Source organism: Suncus etruscus, chromosome 11 (genome assembly GCF_024139225.1).
Source record: "Suncus etruscus isolate mSunEtr1 chromosome 11, mSunEtr1.pri.cur, whole genome shotgun sequence".
Taxonomy (NCBI): domain Eukaryota; kingdom Metazoa; phylum Chordata; class Mammalia; order Eulipotyphla; family Soricidae; genus Suncus; species Suncus etruscus.
In genome coordinates, this window is record NC_064858.1 from 106,975,700 (window position 1) to 106,995,466 (window position 19,767).

At 39.7% G+C, this 19,767-nt stretch overlaps 1 protein-coding gene across 1 annotated transcript in view; it reads right to left on the minus strand.

The window, feature by feature from the left end:
• Positions 1-13,179, minus strand: part of DCP1B (decapping mRNA 1B) — a 58,562-nt gene extending 45,383 nt beyond the window's left edge. Inside the window, exons 1-3 of the mRNA XM_049783214.1 lie at positions 13,042-13,179; positions 7,174-7,214; positions 2,601-2,728 (exon numbers count right to left, since the gene is read on the minus strand). Of these exons, the coding sequence (XP_049639171.1) occupies positions 2,601-2,728; positions 7,174-7,214; positions 13,042-13,173 (301 nt within the window). The 5' untranslated portion in view covers positions 13,174-13,179. The remainder of the gene's footprint in view (positions 1-2,600; positions 2,729-7,173; positions 7,215-13,041) is intronic.
• Between the last annotated feature and the right edge of the window lie 6,588 nt (positions 13,180-19,767).

Genomic DNA, 19,767 nt, shown 5'->3' on the forward strand with positions numbered 1-19,767 from the left:
TATGAGAATTTAGTGATTCCCATAACATAAAGCCTCCATACAGGTTCTTGGCAAGTAGTAAACAAGTAGTAAATGTATGCTGAAGAAATGGATTTTATGTCCCATCCTTAAGAGCCATCTTACTTTTAAAAGCTTATACAAATTAATTCTTATGACAACCAAATTTAAATAGTATAACTATTTTAACACGATTAAAACCATGTATTTTGTGACTTGTCAAAAGTTACTTATTTTTAAACATCTCCTTTTAATTAAATGAAGAATTTGGGATTTTTATTTTATCATTGAGCTTTCCTAATTTTATTCAGTTGGCGATAGGGATAGTTGACTCTTTTGGTACTATGTAATTTTTTTTTTTCAAATTAGTGAATCTATAAGACTCCATGAAAAAAGTCTTCCACAAACTCATATTAACTCTACCTTTGAAAATGTCCAAATATGGCCTATCACAAGAATATTGACAGATCTGTAACTAGACAGATCTTGAGAGGTACAGAATCTTAAAGAAATATGAGTCCTGAGTAAAACTGGGTGACTGTTTAAAGAATGATGAACTGCTGTATATGTTATAATATAAAACCCACAAGTAATTATTCTAGAACCTTTCATAATGATTTTTTGGGGGCCACACACGGCAGTGCTCAGGAGTTTCTCCCTGCTCTATGGCTCAGAAATCGCTTCTAGCAGGCTCAGAGGACCACAGGGGATGCTGAGATTCGAACCACTGTCCTTCTGCATGCAAGGCAAACTTGCATGCTATCTTCCCAGCCACTCCTTTCATAATGATTTGAAACACTTGGCAGAACTCTAATACTCTGAAAGCTCAAAATAACCCCAGAAAGAGAAATAAATTCAGTCTCTACCATTCTTATTCAAGCGACTTTCTGACTTTCTCTCTTTCTTAGGGAAATGAATGAGTAGTGGAAAGATTAGTGGAAAAGCAATGAGCCTGAGATCAGAAGAATCTCTGAGTTTGATGGGGCCAAAGAGATAGTACAGTGGGTAGGGAGCTTTGCCTTGCAAGTGCCCAGCCTGAGTTTAATCCCCAACATATATACATATACATATACAGTACCCAGAGTACTACCAGGAGTAATCCCTGAGCTCAGAGTCAGGAGTAAGTCTTGAGCACCACCAGGTATGCCCCCAAAGGAAAAAAAATATCTGTGGGTTTGAGCCTGTCGCCTCACTGAACCTCTTCAGTTATCTCACCTACAAAATGACAGTGTAAATGTCTACAATATTTTAATTATAAAATGTGATAAGATAAAAATACCTAGAAATGAAAAGTGAATTATAAGTGTGAGCCACGCCTGTCATTTTAAAATAAAAATATTAAAAACAGATGAAATTAATTTTGATATTTTATTTAACTTGTCTTAAAACATCATTCCAACACGTCAATCAGTTTAAAATGATTATTAAAGCGGCAAAAGTGTTTCACTCAGTCTTTGAACATCAATGCGTATTTCACACTCCAAACATAGCCCAATTTACACGAGCCACCTTTCGAGCACTCAGTAGCAAACATGTAGATGTTGGCCTAGAAACAAGATCACTCTTAATATATGGCTCTTCGTCCAAATATTTCTGTCAGTTAAATTCTGTAGGACTCAGAAAAGTTATTTTAAAAACCAACACCCTCAAATTTGATAAAAGTCACATATCACAAAATAACCATGTAAAATATTTAATCTGTACTAAATAGACCAATTATTTACCAGACTTAAGAGTAGCCACGAATGATTGTTCTAAGTCACTAATATTTATTTTATATTAATTTTGTGGCTATTTTATTAGGATTGAAATTTACATTAATTTGAAATAGGATCTAATAATCTTGGGGGGAAAATATAAAAACCAACGTATCTATAGGAAAAAAATTCAAATTGCAAACTACCACCTGATAAACTATTCCTTCTGGCAAACTGTGTGAGCGTGTATCTGTGTGGTGAGGGGTGGAGGGATGGTGAGGACACAGCAATTTCTCATCAGATAGTAAGGCCCCTCAGGGGCTGGGGTGGGGTGTCTTTGGTGTCATTGGGTAGGGAGTGGTCCAGGGCAACGCCAGGTGGTGCTGATCTGGGGAGAAGGGCATGCAGTGCCAGGCAATGAAATCAAGGCCCCACATATATTGGGCATGTGCTCTACCAGTTGAACTATTTCCCCAGTCCCATATGATCACTATTTTATTCCACAGAATTTACCATTGATAAGTTATGTTATATTCTTAGTACTTTTATTTCCTTCCCCTCTCAAAAATCTCACCTTATTTTCTAAATATTTGGTCTGATGTCAAAGTATCATGCTAACTCAACTACAAGCAGATACAATTAGTCTTAAATATCTAATGAAATAATGCTGCATACAGTAGCTTCAAAACAAAATAATCCATTGGGGTTAAAATGTTAAATGTTAGCTGTGATATATAGCTCGAACTTTACCCAAGGAAGGAACTATGCAATCAACTGGCATTATTCCTAAGATGACTAGTAATAATCACTAGAGTCACAGACACCAAACACAAACACAAAGATACCCACTGTACATTTTTTCCAATGGTGGAAACGAAACTGCACAAGTCATTAAAAAAGACTCACATCTGGCGTTCCTGTAGAGAAGGAAAGGATCCTGGAGCTGGAAATCCAGATCTTTGGTAATGGGCTCTGTTCTATTTTCCATGCTCAGCCTATTCATAATGGTGAATCCATGCTTTGGAGAAGCAGACCTAACAATGACAAGGGGTGGGAGAAGGTTTACAAGTTGTTTAGAGTGGCACACTTTTAATACAAGTACCCTCAAGTGTTGTTCAACCATTCTGTCTGTATTTAAGAGCTTTGTGCCAGCAGATTACACGCACACATAACATGATGTTTTACTAACAGCACTAATATACCGATCTATGTATACTATTTCACATGTAATAAATATAATTCACATGTATACTATACTAATTAACATGTAATAAAATAAGAGTGACTATCATTACCCTTACTTTGGGAATATCAAAACCTGCTTATGTAGCTGTATGTGCAATGGGACTATATTTTATTTCCCTAAGCAGGCCTTAAATTCCTTTAAGGCAAAGTTGTAACAAAATTTACAAAAATTACTGACATCATATTTTTTCCACCCACTAGCATATATTTTAGAGAATCTTGATAGAAAGGGTTTCTTCACAACTATATGAAGGAATTTCTCATAGGAAAAGGGGATATTAATCTGAAATTGAAAGTTGTAAAATGGCATAAAGAAAAGGGTCAATGACTTTGTAAGAAGATAGTCTTAAAATGTACATAATTTAATGCAAAGAGTAGACATTTTGTTTATCTCCTTATAAAGCAAAGGTTTACCTATATAATTTTTGGACTTGGGCCCATATCTGGCAATACTTAGGGCTTATTCCTGGCTCTGTCCTCAGGGATAACTTTTGGCCATGCTTGGGATTCTGGGGATCAAACCCAGATCAGCCATGTACAAGTCAAATGCCTGACCTGCTATACTCTCTGGCCTCCTAAAGTAAGTTTCTTAGATACACTTCTATCACAGCTTTTCTCCATTAAAAATGTGATGTGGCATTTTGAGAATTTTTATTTTTTATTTTACCCAATAATTTTTTTTTTTGGGCCACACCCGGCATTGCTCAGGGGTTACTCCTGGCTGTGTGCTCAGAAATAGCTCCTGACAGGCACGGGGGGTGTGGGGGGCATATGGGACACCGGGACTCTAACCAACCACCTTTGGTCCTGGATCGGCTGCTTGCAAGGCAAACACCACTGTGTTATCTCTCTGGGCCCCCAATAAACCTTTAATGCCTACTAAGTCATGCTTAGAGAACCCAAATTATATAGAATATAAATTCTATCTACACATGCATTTGTCTACCACTGGGTGACTGGCATAAAGTAATTCAACTATTTAAGTCGCAGCAACAAATGAACCACCACACATGCATGCAAAGTGAAATTGAAAAGAGGCACAATTCGTTTATTTACTTTAAACCAGGCACCTGGATAACAAGCCCAGAGTTTATTTAATGGGTTTGCTCATAAAAGATGTTTACAACCTTAGTTTTATTCCATCTCAAATTACTTCATGCAGATAATGAATCACTGTAAAATATAGCTACATTAACATAGCAGCATTGGCGGGGGTGGGTGGGGGGAAATCTCAAGTTTTTAAAACTGATAAAAAAGTAAGCCTGGGCAAACTTAGTTTGCAAAGCAATGAAAAGGAGAGAGACATATAGATCCATACCAGAAATAATCACAACCATCATTTCAACTTAATCTCCAAGGAAGAATAAAAATGGTTCTGTAATATTCTCTGACAGAAGGTCTTCTGGAAGTGTCAAGTTCAGAAATTACTAATGGGCATCTCTATGGACCTCCCAATTGGGCAGACATGAGGGTGGGTAGGGGAGAAAAATAATTTTGAAAATTGGATTATGTGTTTTAATAAAGAATCAGGATTCGATTCTTCAAGTATCTGCTTACCACAACAAGATGGTGCCTCTTGAACAGTATGGATGCCTCTGGCATCCATGAGATTCTGAATCATAATGTATAAAACAGGGGGTTAATGCACCAATTACAGTGAGAAGTCAAAATGTATCACTGGCAACAATTACTTATACCAAGATTTCTTCTACTTTTTATGTATTTTCAGTCTTTCTCTCTCTCTTTTTTTTTGGGGGGGGGCCACACCCAGTGAGGCTCAGGGGTTACTCCCGGCTATGTGCTCAGAAATCGCTCCTGGCTTGGGGGTCCATAAGGGACGCCAGGGAATTGAACCGTGGTCGGTGGTAGGTCAGCCGCGTGCAAGGCAGATGCCTTTCCTCTAGTGCCACCGTGCTGGTTCCAATCTTTCTCTTGTTAGGCAAGTTTTTAATATACCAGTTTGGCAGGAGGGTGAGAGAGGTCAAGGAAGAGGCAGAGGTGAGAAGAGGGGCGCTGATTCTTGAGGAGTCAAAAGTGGGGAAGAGTTTAAGATAAAGGGAACGTATCTAAACTAAATGTTTCTCAACTATGTTTATTTGGCAGCTCCATGAGGAATTCAAATGGTTAAGAAGTGCTTGAAAATACAAATCTGAAACTGATGAACTGACCTTCTCTTACCCACTGTCATGTCCCTTCCCTCTCTTTCCATTCCCAAGCTGCCTCCCTCTCCACCCATCTACCCATGCACACAAACTTCCACTATTCTGGCATTCTGCCCACTAAAGCCCTCCCCGGATTATTCCTTGTCCTGTTCTTCTCTTCATAACTGAATCACGTCTGTATTCTTCCTGGCCCTAAAACCCCACCGGTTTCACCCCTATATGATCTCCTGGAGAGGACAGTTTTCTTTCATGGTTTCAATAACTAAACGAAGGCAGGTAATTCTAAACTTTCTAATTTCAGCCCAAATCGAAGCTGCTAGATAACTCCAATCTAATGCCCTACTATCACCCCAAGCTATCACTTCAAAATAGAAATGGAATGTCCCTTCACACCAGAATCCCCAACTTTTACCCTACCATTCACCCCTCAGTTCCATTTCAAAGTCTTCTTTTGTTGTTGTTTTGTTTTTATTTTGGAGCCACACCCAAAGCACTCAGGGGTGACTCTTGGCTCTGTGCTCAGGAATCACTCCAGGTAGGCTCTGGGTACCATAATGTAAACACTCACTTTCCCTTTATATTTTGTAGCTCTCTTACATGTCTGTATAAAACCTTCCACGATTCTCCTCTTTTCCCTCACTGTCAACTTCTAACTCATATAAATCAATATAAACTAGGCATCAAAGAGTCATTTCTCTTACTCCTTAACAGTAGGTTCTATGCCTCTACATGAGTTATATTCTTCCCATCAATCTACTGATTCTAACTGTCCTTCCCTCTCTTTTTTCTTTTGTCTTTCAAGCCATTTCGAGTGGTGCTTCAGGGATTACTCCTAGCTCTGCATTCAGGAAACACACCTGGAGGGCTCAGGGGAATCATGGGATGTCAGGTTTCGAACCCAGGTTGGCAGTGTGCACAGCAATCATCTTACTTGCTGTACTACAGCTCCAACCACTTCCTTCTCTTTCTCTGCAAGTTTGACCTCAAAACTGTTTGAGACCTATAAAGCCTTCCACAATCACAAATGACTAGTCATGGCTTATAACTTTATGATGGTAGTGTAGTCAAGCAATATTATGATTTACCTTTAAGTATGTAAAAATGCATATACTCGGTTGAGAATATAGCTCAAAAGGTGAAGACTTTATATGAGTGGTGAGGAGGAGGGGGATTGCCTGGATTCAAACCAGGAGTGAGCCTTACACACCAAGCCCAGCTATGCTCTGGGCTCACTCCTGGTGGGACTTGGAGGACCATTTACAGATGACTTTAATTTGGAATCATACTTCTTCAATGAATTGGGGTGTTTGTATTACTGGGGATGTGCTCATGAGTAGAGCACTTGTATGTGAGGTTCTGAGTTAATTTCCCAGCACCTCAAAAATAATCAATGGAGAGGGTGATCAATAAAAATGCTTTCCACATCCTCACATTTCTGATGCCTAATTTGATCTTTCCCCTCATCATGCACAAAACCTTTTCTGTAAATTGATTCAATAATCTATGTATTTTTGGTTTTTGGGTCACACCCGGCAGCACTCAGGGGTTCCTCCTGGCTCTACGCTCAGAAATCGCTCCTGGCAGGCTCAGGGGGCCACATGGGATGCTGGGATTCAAACCATCGTCCTTCTGCATGCTATCTCTCTGGCAGTGCAATAATCTACTATTCTTATCAGCATTCTTCTAGTTTCTTGGCAATGCACTATGTTCAAGAGTTTTATAGTTTGAATTAAATGCAGATGTGATGGGATTTAAAAAATTTAAGTTAATCTATATTAAAGTTAAAGTTATATTCTGAAATAACAGGTGACAGTTTTTCCTTCCTAAGCCAACTAATAGCTTCACACAAAAATTCAGTTCTTTAACTTTTCTTTGAGCTAAGTGAAATGACTGAGGAAAAATCATTATATCAAGAGCCTCAGAGATGATTCAAAGGGCTGCAGAGCACGCTTTGCATGTGGCATATACCAGCACTGCCAGCTGCCCCCTAACCTCTAGAAATAAAATAAAAATATGTAGTATTTCAAAAAGTCATTCTTTTCTTTATAAAAGCAAATTACAATTACTCTTACCTTGTATAAACAAATAAAGTTCCTTCGACATCAGTTTTCTCCTGGGGAGAAAAAGACACAGAAGAAAAATATGCATCTTTTCTTCAATGGTAAGCACTCACTGAGAACATTAGCCTCATGTTGAAATAGGACAATCTTCTTAGAAACGGGAATGCGTATCTACCTTGCTTCCAGTGGGGCCAAATCTGCATAGCCTGAGAGGTCAATATTCGGAAAAGCAGGTTCTCTGCCAGGTGGGGTCCCAGTAAATGAGCAATAAAGGAAGACATTTCTCCTCCCATCACTTAGAAGGAAAAACATCATCTTTACCAAATAAGAAGATTCTGGCTAAAACAATAAAATAGACGTGCCACCTGGATTTCATTAGAAAGAAGAGTCTGAGTAAGAAAGCTGCCTTTTTGTTTTCCACTCTTGAACCTGTATCACTGGAAAGCTGAGGGAGCCTCTAGTGTCTGCAATTCATTATCCTTTACTTTCTGGGCTCCTTTTCTTGTGCCATATCCTGTCATCAAGGAGGACAGATGAGCTGCTAATAAGTCTAGTTTGACTTCTACATACAAGAGAACATCAATACCTTAGCTTTCAGACATATTCATCATTTGGCTTGGAATATTTAATCAAGCTCTGATCTGTGAAATAAAATTAGAAGTGTTCTCGAGTTAGGGTCAAGAAATTTGCCTGAGAGCCAGACATAAAACTTGCCTTGTATGCAGCTGATCCCTGGCACCACGATCTGAGCCTTGCCGGGAGTGATCCCTGAACAGAGCCAGGTGTAACCCCCAAGTACTGCTGGGTACGGTTCACCCTGACCCCCCACCCCCAAAGAAAAAAAGCTAAAAAACAAATAAAAAAGAAATCTGCCTGAGATAAAAATGGGGTTGTGGTCAAGTTAAATGCTAAACTATCATTTAGTTCATCTGGAAAGACTCTTTAATCAGGCAGGTGCCCTGACCCTGACAAAAATGTTCATTAGTATAATGTGTTCTAAAAGATATTTAATTATTTATTTGATCTATTTAATTTAATTTAATTATCTATTTGACTCCCAATCAGACTATTATAATTCAGAGTTTGCAATGTCCTTTATGCTATGGCATGATTGACTTCAGCATTCCCTTTTAATGTCTCAATCATTTATTTGTATCAATAACAAATATTACCCCAATTTTAAATACTTTGTAGTTTTTGTGGAAAAAATCTTTAAGAACAAATGTATCATATTAAAATTTTTAAAAGGCACAGAAAATATTGGAAGTATATATAATTTGGTGTTTGGGCCATACCCAGAGATATTCAGGAGTTATTCTTGACTCTACACTCAGGAACATTTCTGCTGGTGCTCAGGGGACCATATAGTATGGTGGGATAGAACCAAGGTTGGCCAGGTACAAGGCAAATTCCCTACTTACTGTACTTTCTCTCCAATCCCCAGGTTTTCATATGCTTAAGTAAATTCACCAATAGTTTTTTGTTTTGTTTTGTTTTTTGGGTCACACTTGGCGGCGCTCAGGAGTTTACTCCTGGCTCTACGCTCAGAAATTGCTCCTGGCAGGCACAGGGGACCATATGGGATACAGGGATTTGAACCACCGTCCTTCTGCATGCAAGGCAAACACCCCACCTCCATGCTATCTCTCCAGCCCCAATAAACAATTGTTTTTTTTTTGTTTTCGGGTCACACCTGGCAGTGCTCAGAGGGTACTCTTGGCTCTAGGTTCAGAAATCGCTCCTGGCAGGCTCGGGGGACCATATGGGATGCCGGGATTCGAACCACGTCCTTCTGCATGCAAGGCAAATGCCTTACCTCCATGCTATTTCTCCGGCCCCAAATTCACCAACAGTTTTGTCATTTTGATTCAGTTGGTTTCAGCATTCACTCCAATTCAGCAACATCAAAGTCAACAAAGGGGCTGAGATACAAATTCTTGAGCCTTTCCTGGACCTCCAGAACAGAAGGCGTTGGGCATAGAGTCGACTCCCTTTTCTATCAATCTCTTCCAGAGATTCGGATGCACTAAGTGAACCATTGACTTGTTCAGTAAAGTACTGTCTGCCACAGAACTATTTAGGAATTTGAAAAGGAAAATTCTCTATGCCTCAAATTACATTGAGAGCAAATTACTATTACTCCTGTTCATGCTCAAGGGACTATCTGGATGGTAAGGATTGAACCCAGGTTGGTCTGGTGCGGGGCAGACACTCTTCCTGATTATAGCTCTGGCCCTACATCCCCATTATTATAGAATAACTAGAAAGAATTTTTAACAGTTTAAACCATTTTAGCCAGTCTTTCCTCTAAAAATTAAAACACTAGATAGGGAATTCAAATTTCAAACCTGACTTGCTATGAAATTTGTATGCAATACTTCATTGTACCTGTATAATGTGCCACTGTACTTTGAAAACTACTGAATCAAATTTTAAGTCATAAAAACTAGTATTTTCCTTTGCAAACAGGGTTAATTCTGACCTGTTGGGAAATGTCAATGCTAGCTGTACTTCAGGCACTAAGAATTAAACTCAAAGACCCAAATCTCCAACTTAATCACTGTAAGGTGGCTACTAAGCAGTCAGTTACTCCTGGCTCTATGCTCAGAAATTGCTCCTGGCAGGCTCGGGGGACCATATGAGAAGCCGGGATTTGAACCACCGTCCTTCTGCATGCGATACAAACACCCTACCTCCGTGCTATCTCTCTGACCCTCGGTGTCCCTATAGTTAACTGACACCACTGACAAGTTACCAGTCCACAAAACCTTTAGAAGCAAGTTTGTAGAAATTAAATGTCTGGCATCATCTATGACATTGATAGGAATCTGAAGCCGAGACATAGGTGGTGGAAGGAGGACTGAAAAAATTATATACACTGTCAGGACCATTCCCTTTAAGACCAAACACTTGTTATGCACCATGGGTTCTTTGCTGTTAGAGCTCCAAATCAGGATAGCCCTATGTATCATCATATAATGTTAATAACTTTTTTATTTTTAATGTTAATAAATTTTTACTTGCTTTTTTTCTTCCTGGTTGAAGTCAGAATAAAAATTGCTTTTTTAAAAGACAACAAACTGCAATGCCCAATTTTAGTTGTGTAAAAACCCAGAAATCAGAAGGCATGTTTCTCCTGAAATTATTCTCCAACTCAAAACAAGTAATGCATAAAGCACATTTTTATAGTTTGACACACAGGAACTGTGTTTCAGCGAGTCCCATATCAGACCTAGAGAAGGGCTCTTTCCAGGTTATACTGGGCTAAAGTTTAAATTCTGAAGCCAATACCTTTGATCCTCCAGTAAGAAAAATACATTTTACATTTTTTAATCTTCTGTAACAGGTGGATAAAAGGGGCTTTGTAGATGCAAATTTCTGTTCTGTTCTAGCAAAAGCAGCTCAAAATCCATGCCCCTTTGGAAATATTTAGCTACCAAAGTGTAACCAGATTGGGACCTTACTCCAGGCATTCCAAGGTTTGGGTGTAAGTAGTATAGTTAAAACATGACTTTCTTAGCATCTTCTTGCAGCAAACTTGACTCTAAGGGCTAAATATGGGCAAATAACATTAGGGTATTAGAGCCTTAATTTCTAGATTTTAAAACTTTTGCAAAAATTTAAAGCCAATTTCCCTATAACATAGTTTCAATCAGTTTGGTTTGTAGACCTGTTGTATTTATATGCCTCTATACCAATTTTACATGGAAACTTCAGCTAAAAATAATCCTATAAGTGAAAATCTTAAGCAGGCCTATTTAACTGACACAAGTCCCTACAGGGGGAACAGGCACCTCTTGACAATGGGAAATAGGTGTGAGTCTAACACTACTAGCTGTAACCATCTTTTCTAATCCCTCCTTGAAGCAACATTCTACTCTTCTATTCCTAACTTCTAGTCTGGAAGTCTCAGGTCATTCATCTCCTTTCAATGGAGTAAAGGATACCAGTTGCTTGTACTTGCTCCTCCAAGTTCAAGAGAACGCTTTATGCATTCAGTTTCTGGTCAAAAGGCAAGTGGTGACAATTTTTCTTTTTATCTCCAGCAAGAGCTCTGCAGCTGAACTTGCTTTTCTTTTCCTGCCCACCACAGCCTTGCAGATTAAAGAACTATGAAAGAGTGACCTTTCACTGAATGAATTATGCTCTGTCTGAAGACAACAAATGCAGGAAGCAGGAACACATAACTCCTGTAAATAATGCATTGTGACACTTTTGACTTTTGATGAGGCTTTAGCAAAAGGCTTCAGCCAATATCTGAAACCTCTGTAATAATTTTTCATACATCTATCACAGAGCCTCCCCAGCCAGTGAGAGACAATAGCAATTCAAGAGAAATGCACTCCTCTCTAAGTCACTGATTTCTCAGCATTTTTCAGACTCTAATGTGTGCCTGGCCCATTTTAAGAACTATACATTCCCAAATTCGTATGTGTACTACATATCTTTAACCGAATAATCATAGTACAGCTCTGGCATTTTTTCTATATAAAAATATCATAGCCGCGTTTTATTTTTCTGAATTGTTGTTCTCTTTACTACTTTATTCAATAGCCTTGAGAAAAATAAAAGACCCAATTGAGAGATTCCTCGAAAAATAGCCTCCCTCTTGACCAAGAAGTGTTTTTTCTTTACAGGTATATTAAAGTCCTTTTTAAGGAGTATTAAGAATCACCCCACTTATCTTAGGTCCTAGGGGACAGACTAAATTCCTCCAGCCACTTTCAGTGTCTTCCTCAAGTTACGAACTTCAGACAAAAAGGTTTCTTTCTCTTCTCTGCCTTTTTAGGACTGCCCTCCTATCTTTTCTTTGTAACAGATTTTCAGGTGACTTTTTATTATAGAACACTGAAAACCCACAGCTTAAAAACACATGAAATGGTTTTAATGTGAACCTTTTCCCTTGCTAACTGGTTGGGGTGTGTTTACCTTCTCATAGAGTACTTAAGAAATCCCTGAAATCTTTTCGCCCAGGTTCAGTTCTAGCTACCCTTTTGTGACTGATTTAAGAACCATAGTCGGTGGCATCCTACGAACTGGGATCAGAAATCACTCTGAAGAAGAGTCTAGATCCCAGTCTGGATGGGCTGCAATAACCCGTGCAGTAATCATGTCTCCAACAGGCAGCCCCAAAGCGCTCCTCTTCCCCATTCTAACGGCTCAGAAAACATCAAACTGCCATCACCATTTGGATATGGAGCCCTAAGAGAACTAACTTCAAATCTTCATCTAAAACCTGAGAAACTCCTTTTGGTCTCAGGGCGGACGGTGGTGGCGGTGATGACAAGAATCTTTGCAAGAAAGCGCATCTGCCCAGCCCCATTCCTGTTACTCATTCATTTCCTGGGGTGTGCTCTCCTTTAGTAGGTTTATATATAGCTTCGGGGTTCTCCCCCCTTCTCAGTGCCCTTGCAGGGGGCATGCTTGCAGAGCCGAATGCTCTTCTCTCTCTTCTGGGGGGCCCAGCCCCTGGTGCTCCCCAAAGAGGCTCCTTGGCACAAAGTCCTTGCACAGCACAGGTGGAGAGAGATGCCTGAGAAGCGAGCGGTCTGGTCTTCCTTTGCCTTTGCACACAATCCCAGCGAGTCGGGAGAGATGCTTGAGAAGCCTCAGGTCTTCCTCTGCCCTTCGGCTTTGGGGGTGCGGGGGGCCCAGGGCCATGTGGTCTGGGCCCCCCACATGAGAGGTCTCCAGCACTCAACTCTGCACCCCAACTAGCAAGCAGGTGGCGTGCCAGCTGGGCCCCTGGGGTGTGGGTTGGGTGGGGACCCCGCGGGGGGCAACTTCAGGCCCCTCTGCACCCTCGAGGCACCCCACACCCTGCTCCCCTCCTCCTGAGGGGCGTCAGGCCCCCCAAGTGTGAGCCTCGCCCGCACGCACCCACTCATGGGCCCGGTGGCCGAACGTGTACAGGGCCACCTGGCTGGCCACGTCCACGATGCGCTGGATGTAGGGGTCGTGGCGCCGCAGGGCCGCCAGGCTGATGTCGCGCCCCTGGACCACGGCCGCCATCTTCCCTTCCCGCCCCGCCCCGTCCCGTCCCGTCCCGCTCTTCTCGCGAGAAGACGCGGGAATCTCGGAGGCAGGCAGGCACGCTCAGTCGAGCGCGGAGCGGAGCCCGCGCGTGCGCAGACGGTGAGTTCCGGGTTCCCCCCCCCACCGCTTCCGCCTTCCCCCTACTTCCGGGAGCTCGAGGCATGATGAGTCGATGGCCGAGCTCGCGCCCGCTCCTCACCCCCTCGGCGAGGGTTGCCTGGCAACCGATGCCCCGCCCCCTCGGCTGAGCTGGTCCCTCCACCACCTCCCTCTCTCCCTTTATTGCCTTTCTTTTTCTTTTTCTTTTTTTAAAAATATGAATCTTGATTTAAATATTTAATGAATTTGATAATATTTAATACTATTAACCTGCAGATATTTATTTGAATATGAATCTTTATTTAAGCACCATGGTTACAAGCACGTTTGTAATTGGGTTTCAGTCATTTTTTCTTTCTTTCTTTCTACTGACTACTCTTGTTTCACCTGAAAATAAGACACTGTCTTATATTCATTCATTTCTTGGCTCCCCAAGAGGGCACTAGGCCTTTTTTTCAGAGGATGTCTTATTTGTTTTCCTATGAAGAAGATGGTACACATGGAAATGAATTAATTATGAATAAATAAACACATGAAAATAAATGAATGAATGAAAGGAAACAAATGAAAATAAAGGGGATTTATTACCTGGATACTGTAGGGTAGGGTAGTACCGTCGTTGTTGACACAAATCAGACACACCGTGAATCCTACAGTATCAAGAATTTACTCAGTTTATGGTAGATTAATTTTCATTTTGAGACAGAGCCTAGGGGGCCTTGTTTTTTTTTGGGGGGGGATGCCTTATAGTTCACCCAGAAGGAAACCTGTAAGTAGGTCTTATTTTTTTCCATGAAGAAGAATATGGTACACATTTATTGTTAAATAAAAATAAAGGAAATTTATCACCTGGATATGGTACAGTAGTACGGTAGTTGTTGACACAAACTGTGAGTCCTACAGATGCTAGTCAGGGTGGCCCTAGCAACCAGTTTAAAGTAAATTAATTTTCATTCCAAGAACCCTATAGCCTTATTTTCAGGGGATGCCTTATAGTTCACCCAGAATGGAAACCTGTAAGTAGGTCTTATTTTCGGGGAAACATGGTAGAATCGTTGCTTGATAACTGGGCCTTGGGATGCATCTCTTAGATGTGTTCAGTACCTTGCTACATCCTCTTTTTGGTGTTTGGTGGTCAAATCTATTAGAATAAGTAAGCCTCAAGCATTTGTGGCTACACACAAAGAGAAACTTCAGTTCTTTTTTGGGCGAACATCCACTCAGTGTGTGGTTCTTAAAATTTCTTGGAAATTCCGAAGACAACTCCTCATACCTTTATCATATTAAGGGTCTGTCAGGCCAGACCCATTTTCACAATACTATATCTGAATTAAGTTTCTGTCAACTGAGTTGACATTTGCACGATGAGTTAAAGTCTTAGCATGAATCAAGGCAGAGGCGCCAAACTGTAGAAGCCAGTGTCATTTGAGAGTGTTCCTCATATGGGTTAAGTCAATGTTATTAAAGTTCAATCTTTTTTCCCCCAGCTGTAAGTTTGTTGATTTTAATAATTTTAGGTGATATGACTACAATAGTGTTAATGTTTATAGTATTTTCTGGGGGTCCTGTCCAGGTGAATATATCAAAGAGGGATGTTGAGAGAAATAAGAAAAGTTACAGAAATAAGAGAAAAAGCCTAGGATCGGGGGTTCACAGCCCAATAGTTAGAAAACCTCAACTGTCTTGTACAGTATTTATTGCTTAGTACCAGTTCACGTCAGAAAAAGAGAAATTTTCTTTGGCCAAATGCCAAAATCTTAATCTATCCGGGTTAGAGTCTTAAACATCTGAGGACCTTAGTGTATAGGAACAAACATCTGTGAACTGAGCTTTCTGTAGAGAAGATTCTTCCAAGAGAGAGAACAGAGATAAAGTAGTTTTATAGCATTAATGTTCTGAGTTTAAAGTTCCCACAAACTGTCCATCCTGTCCATCTCCTTTCTCTATATTAACTCTTAGTCCCCAACAGATATTGATGTACAAAACCACTGCACCCTTTGAGTATAGTTTTTAATTTCTGGTTAGAGCCATAGCACCATTACACCATCAAACCATTTTGCTTTGCACTCGGTGGACCCAGGTGGATTCCCTGGCACCCCATTGGATCTCCCAAACCTGCCTAAAGTGATTTCTGAGCGCAGAGTCAGGAATAATTCCTGAGCACTTCTGTGTGTGGCCCCAAAACAAAACAAGTAAATAACAGGTAGGGAAAAAGAAGTCTTCATGTGAACTGACTATCAAAATCCCTTACTTGCCACCAGGAAGTTGAACTTGAACTGCAAGTTGAATTCACGTTTTCACTTTGTATCTTCACTGAATACTATACTTAACTTGAAAGAAATATGGACACACTGGTTATTCAGGCAGGTCTTTTTGAGAGCCGTCCCACCCCTCCCCCAATGAAATCCCTGTACCTGTCACTTTGGGAAATGAGAGAGAAAATTATTGTTGCTAGTGATATTCTTTGAGCTAGCAAAAAAAAAAAAAAAAAAAGTTTAGGAAGTGTGCACCCACGTGCAATGAGTTTAAGAGCCTCTTCCATGGAAAATCTTTTTTGTTCTGTTTTGTTATGGGGTCATAGTCAGCAGTGCTCAGGTATTACTCCTGACTTTGACCATATGGGATTCAGGGGACAGAACTCTGGCTGGCCACTTGCAAGGCAAGCACTCTACCCACTATGCTGATGCTCTGCTCCTTCGCTCTTTTTTTAAATTTGGTTTTTGGGCCATACTTGGAGCTGATCAGGGCTTCCTCCTGGCTCTGTGCTCAAAGATCACTCCTGATGAAATTGGGGGAGCATATGGGATGCTGGGGATCAAATCTGAGTAGTCACATACAAGGCAAGTTTCTCCTTACCTTTGTACTATTTCTCCAGCCTCAGGAAAGTCTTCTCTTTATTTCTTTTATTGGTAATATAAAGCTATTTAATAAGAGGGCACATGGGGTCAAATGTTCAAAAATTGTTTCAGATGCTTGGAAAGAAACAAGTTAGATTTAGATCTTAAGAGCTAAACCAGATAGATTCTACACATTGAAATCATAACTTAGAAATTGTCATTAAACATCACATGTTCATATTGCTTTCCAGGCAAACAATTCTAAACTTCTTTAATGTATAATTATTTTCTCCTCCTCCTCTTCCTCCTTCTTCGTGAAGCAGCATAGTTTTAATTAAAAGAAATTTACTTAGAGAGATGTGAAGGGAGGAGAGAGCACCGGCCTTTCAGAATAGAAAAGGCCAATACTAATATTTTTAACTTGTAACTCCCATCATTACTTTTTTGATGGTCCTTTAAATGCTATATGTCAGTGGTGAGTATTGAACAAGACAAGAGACAAAGATGGCTCAAATCTAGAAAATGAAAACTAACCTATTTGTTGTTGTTGGTTTTGGAATGTTTATTTCATTTAAAGGAAAGTGAGTAATACACCCAGACAAACTACTTAGAAAATTGACGGCATGGTCTGGAGCAATACTATAGCGGGTAAGACAATTCCCAGCATCCCATGTTTACCAGAACACTTCCAGGTATGAGTCCCAAGAGCAGAACAGGAGTAAACCCTGAACACTGCAGTATGTGAACCAAAACTCAAAAACAAAACAAAAAGAGAAAAGAAAAGTTGGGTGGCAATACAGATAATTAATTAATGTGCCAGCTTCTTTGCTTCTTGAACTTTTGTCTCCAGAAATAGGACTATTGCATTGTAGGGTTTGGTTTTTGTCTTTACTAGATATTACACAGCTGTTAATACAAGTATTTGTAACAGTCTTTTTTTCTACTAGCAGTACACCAGGTACCTACTTTTCCCACACCTTCAACACTTGGCATTGTAAGACTTTTCCATTTCCCCCAATCTTATAGGAAAATATAATGGAATATCTTGTTCATTTTATTAATTAATCAATCAAGTTTTTTAAATCTCTAAACCAACATGGTCAAATAGAACTTTATATAATCATAGATAAGTTTCTTTTTCATGAATTCATCTTTATTTTAGTCCTCTAAACCAGTGTTTCTTTTTCTGTGTTTCCTTCTGCGCTTGTTTCCTACCTGTGGATTCTCCTATTTTGCTGTTTGCCCATTCCATTTTGTGCCATGGTCTCATATCTATGAGATATATTCTTTTTTGGTTACCTCTGACCCCTTTGGAATATCCTGGGGGGGCCATATAGTTCTTCCCCCAACCCCAGTTGAAAAATACTTCTCTGTACTACCATTAGATTTCCTGTAAAGAAAATCTGAACCTATTATCCCAAGTTTAAATTTTGACAAATTTTTAAAAGATTATCTATTGTCTATATATTGCACTAAATTATATAGTTTAGTAACCAAGGATTTGTACCTAGCCCTGCTCTCTATTATCAGCTTACTTCACATACCTGATCCTACAATTTCTGTGCTGAAACCTTCAATCATCTCTAAACATATCATGTATAGGCCTATTTCTAAGCTTTTGAATACCCATGCAGATCTGTTTGCTATGCTTTGTCTTCCCCAGGGAACTCTTTACAGATAGGTTTGGTGGTGGTAATAATGAGTGGGATTAAACAATTTGTATTATGAAGCATCAATCTTTGATAGATTTGTTTATCTCAGTGACCCGATATTCTCCAAATGAACAATGTCTGGTTTTATATAGGCAGTCAAGCATTAATGGATTTTATAGCTGGCTATGAAAGTTAACATTTCAGGTAATATATTGCAACTAATCTTTAAGAATCTTATGGGGCTGAAGCGATAGCACAGCAGTAGGGCATTTCCCTTGCACGTGGACAACCCGAGACAGACCTGAGTTCGATTCCTGATCTCCCATATAGTCCCTGAGCCTGCCAGGAGTAATTTCTGAGCCCACAGCCAGGAGTAACTTCTGAGCACTGCCAGATGTAGCCCCCAAACCAAAAGCAAAAAACAAACAAACCCCAAAACAAAAAAAAAAATCACTTGTCAAGTTTTGTTTACTAAAGGAGAAAATTTACAGCTGAAAAGATTTAAGATACTTGACCCTTTTCTAGTTACATATTTGTTTACAAACCAGAATTTCTTCACATTTTTCAAACAAAATAAATATTAGCAAAAAGTCACTTAATTTGTAAACTTAACTTGTCTTTTATTTAGTTATTTGTATTCCTATAAGAAGACACTTAAAATTTAAAAAGATTTTTATAAAATAATTTTCATTCTAGATCTTTTGGGAACAAATATTATTCATCATAAAATGTTATTTGTATTTACATTTCACGATTTCATGATCATTGTGCTTAAATGAATATTTAGATATTATTAATGTTATCTATCTTAATTTCCAATCTGTTTATATAGATAATTTAAATTTTTATAGCCTTTTTAATAGCTTTTGATAGTGTAAAGTGATATTGAGATTAAAAAATTGAAAATCAAAGATCTAATGCATTTATTGGATGTTGACTATTAGAACAACAGTGAATTCTTGAATTCTTACCATATTAGATATAGAAAAACCCGAGCTGTGGTATAGGTAGTTGCTCAAAGCACTTGCCTGAATGAGTTGCAATATAATATTTTACTTTAATTCTAACTTCCAGTGAAGGAGACTACAGCAGTGACTTTCAAAGTTCAGCTCACTTGGAATCTGGCCTAGGTCTACATATTTAGCTATGTACGTTCTAGACTACTGTACACATAAATGTACACTTTAAGGGGCCGAAGAGATGGTTGCAGGCATTTAAGGCTCTTGTCTGGCATGTAGCTGACCCAGATTTTATTTCTGGCACAACATTTGGTGCCTGAATACTGATTACATAGTGATTCCTGGGAGCAGAGCAAGGAGTAAGCCCTGAGCACTGCTGAGTATGGCTCCTTCTCCCCCCAAATTTTAAAACACATTCATACCTATATATATTCCCACTGTAACTTCACCTGGTCCTTTCTTTTATTTTTTTCTTTTCTTTTCTTTTCGTTTTTTTGGGGGGCCACATCCGGTGGCGCTCAGGGGTTACTCCTGGCTATCTGCTCAGAAATTGCTCCTGGCAGGCACGGGGGACCACAAGGGATGCCAGGATTTGAATCAATCACCTTACTTCCTGGGATTGGCTGCTTGCAAGGCAAACGCCACTGTGCTATCTCTCCAGCCCCACACCTGGTCCTTTCTTTGCATCTTTGTCTTCATAATATATATATATATATATATATATATATATGTATGTATGTATGTATGTATGTATGTATGTATATATATCGACAGCTTCAGGCATCTGCAGAGAATCCGAAGGGGCATTTGGCCCAAATCTGGGGCCCCCAAAGTTCAAATGCATTCTCTTGATTTCTTTGTATCATGATCAAGAAACTCATGTCATGCCTGTCCAGTGGGGCCTGACTGTGAGAAACTGTGAGTGTTGCCTGTGTGTGTTTGTCTCCTGTTCTGTCTCCTGAACCTCTTGGGAGTGGGCCGAAAAGAGCCCAGAAAATTCACTCTCCCAGAGGCTCCAGAAGA